Source organism: Dipodomys ordii, unplaced genomic scaffold (genome assembly GCF_000151885.1).
Source record: "Dipodomys ordii isolate 6190 unplaced genomic scaffold, Dord_2.0 Scaffold32, whole genome shotgun sequence".
Lineage (NCBI taxonomy): Eukaryota > Metazoa > Chordata > Mammalia > Rodentia > Heteromyidae > Dipodomys > Dipodomys ordii.
Genome location: NW_012267248.1, coordinates 2276723 through 2285970, shown reverse-complemented (window position 1 = coordinate 2285970; position 9248 = coordinate 2276723). Strand labels below are relative to the sequence as shown.

Genomic DNA, 9248 nt, shown 5'->3' with positions numbered 1-9248 from the left:
GTTTTATTTCTGGATCTTCTAATCTATTCCATTGGTCTTCAGGTCTGTTTTTGTGCCAGTACAAAGCTGTCTTTGTTTTAATGGCTCTATAGTAGAGTTTGAAGTCTGGCATGAAGATCCCTCTTGTGTTGTGTTTTTTGCCTAGAATTGTTTAGGCCATTCTAGGTCTTTTGTTGTTCCATATGAATTTTTGGACTATTTTCTGTACTTCAGTAATGAATATCATTGGGATTTTAATGAAAATTGTGTTGAATTTGTATATCAATTTTGGCAGTATGGCATTTTCACTATATTAAGTCTGCCTATCCAAGAGCATGGAAGGTCTTTCCATTTCCTGGTGTCCTCTATAATTTCTTTCTTTAAGTTTTTATAGTTTTCAAGAGTTCCTTTACATCTTTGGTTAGGTTAATTCTTAAATATTTTTGTTTTGAGGTTATTGTGAATGGGATTGTTTCCTCAATTTCCCTTCTGCTTGTACTTTGTTGGTATACAGAAAGGCAACTGATTTTTGTGGGTTGATTTTGTATTCTGCTACTTTGCTGAAGTGGTTTATAAGTTCTAAAAGTTGGGATTGGAGTTTTTTGGATCATGGAGGTAACTAGTATCATGCCATCTGCGAAAAGGGATAGTTTAACTTCTGAACTTCCCAATGCGGATCTCTTTAATGTCTTTTTCTTGCCTTATTGCTCTGGCTAAGGATTCCAGAACTATATTGAAGAGGAGTGGGGAGAGTGAGCATTTTTGCCTTGTTCCTGATTTTAGAATTGGTTGTAGTTTTTCCCCATTAAGAATAATATTGGCTATTGGTCTGTTATATATGGCTTTTGTTGTTTTAAGGAATGTTTCTTCTATTCCTATTTTCTCCAGAGCTTTTAATATGAATGAATGTTGTATCTTATCAAAAGCCTTTTCCATAGCAATGGAGATAATCATGTGGTTCTTGACCTTGGATCTATTGATGTGATAGATTACATTTATTGATTTACACACGTAAATCATCTGCATCTCTGGGATGAAGCCTTCTGTTCTTCTCCTTTTTAGAGTTCATATGTGTATTGCATTCACATGCTATGATAATACAAAATTTTTTATATTTCCCTTATTACATTCCCATCTCCCAATGTATACATATATACCTTAAAACCCTTTAAACCTCCCAATGACTTTTCAGAATCCTTACACTTAGACTTAGCAGCCAACACCCATCCAGTGCCTGGAGGTCACTTCACCCCAAAGTTGTTCACCTCCATAGCACAGTCTTCAGTAATACCAATAGTCCTTGTGTTGCCATCTCTTTTACTTGCCCTTATTAGTCTTTAAGTTATCCTCCATCACATTTTTACCCAGCAGCTTCTTTTTCACATCTCCCTTGGATTTGTTGTATTCCTGTTTCATGTTCCTATAATATAATGACTTTTTTTGCTTTACAAGTGCATATTTCAAAGAACTTGTAAGTGGTAAAACTTACCTTCATGTTGATCTGAAACTTCTTGTTGCCTCTGATTACTTCTGTATATTTCAATTTCTTCCTCCTACTTCTGTATTGCTCACATGAATTACTGTCTGGAAGAAAGTACCGTGATATGCTAGGCAATACATACTGTCATTATTGTTTTTTTTTTCTCCTCAACATACTCAATTCTAGTTCAAATAGCTCTTTAAATGCTTTCCCCAAAATCTGTAATATAGACCATCTTTTTATATTAGCTACTCTTGGCCTAACATTTTCCAATTTTTTTTCTCTTCCCAGGATGGTTCATACTTGGCTGAGTTCCTGCTGGAGAAAGGCTATGAGGTAAGTAACTCAGTGGGCCAGTAGTTGGGAGACTACTGGGATCCAACAACTTGCTTCTGCTGCATGTTCCTGTGTGTACCTTTGGTGGAAACTCTGGGCCTGGGCACTGTCCCTGAGCTCTTCAGCTCAAGGCTAGCACTCTATCACTTAAGCCACAGCGCCACTTCCCAAATAAGAATCTTGAGGCAGACTTTACCATTGTGCCTGTTATACTACCAACTCATTGTGCTGTCTTCTGGTAAGCCCTGATGACATATCCTCCCTGATACCTTCTACATTCCTGAGAAAATAGCAGTCTGTGCAAGCCCAACAGTAATATTATAAAGGCTGATTTATGATGCAGTGAGTACATAAAATTCCTATTCATGATGAAATCACTTAATTTGGAAATTGCATAAAGCAATAAAAATCAAGTTGGCATGCTTGAGTGCAAAATTTACACATGGAGGTTTTTTACTTTCTAAGAGGCAGCCATAACTTTTATGGAAGCTGCAACTTTTAGGTGTGCTACAGCTGTCATCATCAACTTGTTTTGTTCCTTCAATATTTTCTCCTTTACCTCAAAGAATAGTGTTTTACATTAAATTTGATGTACTTTATTGTGTGTATTTCACTTTGTTAGAAAGTTTTTTCATATATAGACAGTGTATGAATTAAGAAACTGACAGTGGATTATATGCTATGACCTGCTTTGCTCATGTTTGCATTAATAGTTTTTCATTGTCTTTTTATTCTAATTGTAGGATATTGCATAAAATATGAAGTTGGAAAAATGGAAAAACGAAAGAAACATGGCATCTAGATGCCAACAGGATTTGAAGAAAAGAAAGTTAATTTTCTTACTTTACCTCAATCTTTTTGAGAGCCTTGACTTTTAGACTTTAAGAAGTTATAGCAGAGCTGAGAGCATGGCTCAAATGTAGAGAGCTTCCTAGTCAGGGTAAAGCCTTGAGTTTAAAACTCAGTATTACAAAACAGCAACAACAAAAAAAACTAAAAAAAAAAAGCCTTTCCTCAAATAAAAAGTCATAGAGAATTTTTTATCCCATTCTGTACTCATATAATAGTAATCGTTCTCTAGCTTACAATATTCAAATTAGATGAATGCAATTATGAAAGGACATATGTACATATTTTTATATGATGATATTACTGTAATAATCAAGAGTCTACATATATTGCCTGGCAGAATAATCAAAGAGTAATAATGTAATTATCAAGAGTATATGTATTTATGTACATACACTGCATATTCTGTAGAGCAGGAAGTTTTAGAGCAGGTCATATAGTGCAAGAAGTGATTTTAAAAGAAGTTCTATGTACTCAGACTGGATTAACTTTATGCTTTGATAAATATTAGAAGGAAAGGTATACTTTCCGATATGTGGAATGTGCTGGGAAGTAGCCAATGAAGTCAGTGAGGCTCAAATGAACCAGATTAAGGAGCTAGTTGAGCATTCATTCTTGAAGTTTTGAAGAGGGAGGTGGTGTTTCAAAAGTGATGTTCCAAATGCATGGGTGTTGTGACATAATTTGAGGAGTGATGAAGTGTCAAAGGCAGGATCTGTGCCTAGTCTAGAAAAAAAGGAAATATGTCTGTGTGCTGTGATAAGGGGTGGACTAGTGGGTGTTAGTCTGGATATACAGATTCACAGGCAGGAGAGCTACTGTTACTGGAAGTCTGAGATGGAGACTTGCATGTAGAAACACCATTCAAGTGTCTCTCATTAATGAACTAGAAGACTTCGCTAGGCAAATGGATGAAAGAATTGGAAACAGAATAATGAGAGCCAAGGACTATCTAGGAGCTGCAAATATTTGCATTCCTTTGACATTTAAATTATATTGATTCTGATACAGAAAGACAATAGAAGACTCAAATGGAAAAATCACAGTCAACTGGGAGGAATTTCTCATAGAAATAATGATTGCCAAAGAAATGGGTCTATAGTTGTCTTTCTTTGATGAGTCCCTGCTGGGTTTTGGGATGAAGGTTATGATGGCTTCATAGAATGTGTTTGGTAGTGAACTTTCTCTTTCAATTTCATTGAAGAGTTGGAGGAGTATTGGTGTGAGCTCTGCTTTGAAGGCCTTGTAGAATTCCGCTGTAAAACCATCTGGTCCTGGACTTTTCTTAGATGGGAGGTCTCTTATTGCTGTTTCTATTTCAATGTTTGATATGGGCCTGTTAAGATGGTTTAACTTATCTTGGTTTAGTTTCAGCATGTCAATATTTGCTAGGAAAAGGTCCATTTCTGCCAAGTTCTCAAACTTATTAGCATAAAGTTTTGAGAAGTATTCCCTTATAATGTTCTGAATCTTGGTTGTTTCTGTGGTGATGTTTCCATTCTCATCTCTGAGTTTATTTATTTGGGTGTGTTCTTTTTCTGATAAGATTTGCTAAGGGTCTGTCAATTTTGTTAATTTTTTCGAAGTACCAACTCTTTGTTTTGTTTGGATTCTAATTCATTTAATTCTGATTTAATCTTAATTATTTCTTTCCATCTACTGTATTGGGGTTTATCTTGCTGGTCTTTTTCAAGGAGGTTCAGATGTCTCATTAAATTGTTGGTTTCAGATCTCTCCAATTTGTTGATGTAGGAACTCAGAGCTATAAACTTGCCTCTGAGTACTGCCTTTGCTGTGTCCCAGAGGAGCTGGTAATTTGTTTGCTCATTTTTTGTTGAATATCATGAACATTTAAATTTCTTTTCTAATCTCTTCCATGACCCACTCATAATTCAACAGTGTTCAGCCTCCATGTGTTACTGGACTTTCTTTGGTGGCTTTTGGTGTTGAGTTCTAATTTTATTCCCTTGTGATCAGAGAGAATGCAAGGTATAACTTCAGTGTTTCTGAATTTGGACAAGTTTGCTTTGTGGCCTAAAATGTGGTCTATTTTAGAAAATGTTCCTAAAATAACAGATACTAGAGGGGATGTGGACAGAAGGGAACCTTACTACATTGTTGGTGGGAGTGTAAACTTATTCAACCACTTTGGAAAGTAGTATGGAGGTTCCTCCAAAGACTCCACATAGAGCTCCCCTATGACCCAGCAATCCCACTTTTGGACATTTACCCAAATGTTTACAAACAAGACCACACTAAAGCTACCAGCACGACTATGTTTATTGCAGCACAATATATTTACTATAGCTAAGATATGAAACCAACCCAGAATCCCCTCAATAGATGAATGGATCAAGAAAATGTGGTACATATACACAATGGAATTCTATGCCTCCATCAGAAAGAATGACATTGTCCCATTTGTTAGGAAATGGAAAGGCTTGGAAAAATTATATTAAGTGAATTAAGCCAGGCCCAAAGAAACATAGGTCCCATGGTTTCCCTTATTTGCAATATCTAGTATATGTATGAGTCGGTCAGATAAGGTGATGTTAGGGAAATGAACCCTAAGATATGTATTCAAATGGTTTTTTCTTTCATGCGATTGTTTCTAACACATAAGATTATTTCTTTGTTGCTTTGTATGTCCCTCCAACACAGTATAACCCCTGCTTTCACTGTACTTGATGTTGGTATAATTTGTTGAGGGGAAGGGGAAAAACAAATTGTTTAAATAGGGATACAGGTGGACCCATGGCAACATTGAGATGTACAAGTCGTTATGTCGAAAAATGAACTTTACAACTTTGGTGAGGGGGGGGGGTAGCGGGAGGATTGGTTGGGGGGTCCAGGGAGAGAATGGGAAGGGGAAACCAAGGAGGAGGCTACAATGCTTGATAAGAAATGTACTCATTATCTTGCCCATGTAATTGTAACCCCTCTGTACAGTATTTTCACAATAAAAAAAAAGAAATAATGATTGCCCACAAATTGATAGGAGAAAACGTGACTGACACTATAGTGAAGAGTTACAGATCCACAAAGCATGAGTAAAATCAGACGTCCCTCAGATACAAGTCCTTTGTGTAGTATAAAAGGTGTATATGGATGGTGGGGGGGGGGCGTTAACCGTACAGTATTCAACTTTAATAGGCTACTGTCCTCAACTTTAAGAGATTAATATAATAGGAGAATAAGCTGTCAAGAGGACTCTGATGGGAGTGAGGCTATATCTTTTTATACTTTGGTTACAACAAATGTTAGAGTGACTTTTTTTTTCAAATTAAATCATTGGAAAATTTCTATGATTATCAGCTGCAGAGCTACAGTCTTTGATTACTCAATGACTATAAGCAGGAGAATATAATTAGTAGATGTGTAGTGGGGCCAGAGGGGGACATACCTGGCCACACCTTAGCCAAGAGGTTAATAGCAGGAATTTTGGCCAAGTACAGACATGAATGAGTTTTTAATCTTTTATGTACATCAGAATTACCTAGAGGTCCTAATGAAACACCAAAGGCAGGTTAGGAATTCTGGGAATTGTTATTTATAACATTTTTACCCATGTGTTGCTGCAGCTACTTTCTTGCAAACTATAGATGCAGGACCACTGCAACTAAAGGTTCAGGTGAGGCAGACAGACTAGTTTCATCACCATTTATCCCTACAAATTCCTTGCTGAGCTATTTCAAATCTGTTCATTCTGTTTATCATGAATATTAGAAATACTGGAAATAGATCAGCAGAGTGCTAGCCAGGAACATCTAAATGTTGTGAAAAATGTGGCTTGTTGAAACAGAATTGTTATAGGAAAGAAGGAAGTACACATTAACTGGGTAGCAATGTCAGTGTCAGTTTGGTACATAAAACAAGAAAGTAGAGCAGGGTCAGGTCCCAGGGGCAGAAATGATGAAGTAACATAGGCAAGAACAAACCTTATATGTCGATTTAGCATAGAATAGTAACTGTACTCTTTTACTTTTTCTCTAGTCAAAATATAAGAGAGTACTGAAGACTTTACTAATGTTAACTCAAAAGCAGACACTTCTGAATAGCTTGAGAAGGAATAAATCAATGAATTGATTCGTAATGGTTAATGACCTGTGTGGCCATACACATTTTTAGATTCCTGAAGCTGTGGGGCCCTGGCCATTTAATATAGCCATTGAACTCTTATTTGATCATGTTTTGAATTCCCATTTAAAGTGAAAAAGTAGACATCCTTTGGTATCTATAGGGTATTGGTTCCAGGACCTCCTGTGGATACCAAAAGGTATCTCACGATGTCCAAGTCACTTATATAAAATGATATAGTATTTGTGTCGTATGTATATGCTTTTATATACATTTAATCATCTGTAGGATAGTTACAGATAGATATAGAAGAGAAATACATGATAGATTACAGTTTTATTGTTGCTTGTTTCTTGAATTTTATTCAGGATTAAGCATTAAGAACAAGTAACAAGGTTGACAAGAAATGTACTCATTACCTTACTTCTGTAACTGAAATCCCCTTGACAATAAAAAAATAAAAAAAATAAGAACAAAGAGAATACAATACTTGGTCTTTTTTTTTCTTTTTTTTTTTGGGTCCGGTTGTGGGGCCTGAACTCTGGGCCTGGGCGCTATCTCTCAGCTCTTCAGCTCAAGGCTAGTGCTCTGCCACTTGAGCCACAGCACCACTTCCGGCTTTTTTCTTTTTGCTTATGTGGTGCTGAGGAATTGAACCCAGGGCCTCGAGCATGCAAGGCAAGCACTCTACCACTGAGCCAGATTCCCAGCCCCGAGAATACAATACTTGGATACAATACTTGTTCTTTTATTTTTTTGTTTTTGCTTTGTGGAGCTTGAACCCAGGGCCTGGGTACTGTCTGTGAGCTTGTTTGTTCATGGCTAGTGCTCTACCACTTTGAACCACAGCATCGCTTCCCATTTTTTATTGGTTAATTGGAGATGTATCTCATGGGCTTTCCTGCATGGTTGAACCATGATCCTCAGATCTCAGCCTCCTGAGTAGCTAGGATTACAGGCACGAGTCACCAGCACCTACAAATACCCATTTACAGTGAGGAAAACCAGGAATACTGAGATTTTATGGGAAATTGCCCTGTAAATATGATATGTACTTAATTCTGCACCTTGCTAAACTGCAAAGGCCTTTCTATTTTATACCCTGTTAAACAGCAGAGAGCAAAAGCACTATACAAGTAGTCCAGCCTTCATGGCAAGGGAGCCTGGAAAACATCACTGGATGGTCCATGTCTTAATTCTCTTCTGCCCTTGCTGACTTTGTGTCCTTAAACAAATTCTTAATGTATATTGGGATCGTGTACACATCTGTCTCCCAAGGTAGTTGTACAATTGTGAGAGAACACAGAAAATATTTTAGCAGTGGAGCTCTGCGGTATGCAAAGAGCTTGTAGATGCATGAGTAACTAAGGCAGTTTGCGATGTTGACAAGCCAGGAGACACATGATGTAGAAAGTTCCTTAGATCAATTCATTAATAGTATTGCTGGAAAGCAGCTATTTTCTCTAGCCTAGGATGCTAGAGTGATATATGTTCTTTCCATTGTCATAGAAAAAGAAAACCACCACAAGTGAAACATTTTATGGAACACAATCTAGTTTTAAGTGCTTGTCAGCAACCACTATTAGGAGATGAGCTGAAAACATACTGCCACCAACTTGCTTTTGTACCCATTTTACACTAAGGTAATTGAGAGAAATATAAGAGAAGTGAAAGTTGAACTCTCTAAAAACATTTATCTGTAAATACATGAAAAGTCCATGTTAACATGACAAGGACAATAACATTGCATATCAGGATTTTTTTTCAAGAAAAAATATTAGTTTTCAGATTTGTATTTAATATTTATATTTAAGGGTCCCTTCTTGACCACTTGGCATTTTTTCTTAAAGATCTAAATGATGGTATTTACAATAAAATGGCTTCTATTTCTAGGTAGAAAGCTAGAATTTTCTATTCATTAAAATTTTTTATTGTAAAGGTAATGTACAGAGTGGTTACAGTTACATCAGTAACTGCACATCGTGTACATAATGAGTATATTTCTTTTGAACAGTGTTGTCCCCTCCCTTGTTTTCATCAGTTTCCCCCTCCCCTGGCAGCTCCCACCCTCAAGTTGTAAAGTTCATTACCAACATACTGTCTGGTAAGTCTCACTGTTGTATTTGTTTATCCTTTGTCCTACTGTTTCTGTTACTCCCCTTCCCTTCTCCAAATCAGATAAACTTATATACAAGACAGAAATAAAAAACAGTAACAACAGGGAATAAACCATAGGAACAAAAAGAAAGAAAAAGAAATCAGAATTTAAAATAAAGAATAGGTACATACATTGTGAGTATCCCTTCCAAACAATTCCATATTCACCTGCTCTAAGGTGGAATATAAAAAGTAGTAAAGAAATGGGATACAAGAATTGTACAACTGTAATCTCTGGGAGATGTTAATCTATGGAGTTACTGTATTTATTTTCTTGATCTGTAGAATCCATGGATTTTTGGTTACCCCAGAAAGTTGAGTGCTTTTGTTTTTTTTTTGTCGGTCGTGGGTCTTGAACTCTGGGCCTGGG

General features: G+C 36.6%; 1 protein-coding gene across 1 annotated transcript in view; it reads left to right on the top strand.

Moving 5' to 3' along the window:
- The first annotated feature begins 1551 nt into the window (after window positions 1–1551).
- The window catches only part of Gmds (GDP-mannose 4,6-dehydratase), a 472970-nt gene continuing 465273 nt past the window's right edge, over window positions 1552–9248 (top strand). The window contains exons 1-2 of the mRNA XM_013016609.1: window positions 1552–1578; window positions 1751–1795. Of these exons, the coding sequence (XP_012872063.1) occupies window positions 1552–1578; window positions 1751–1795 (72 nt within the window). The remainder of the gene's footprint in view (window positions 1579–1750; window positions 1796–9248) is intronic.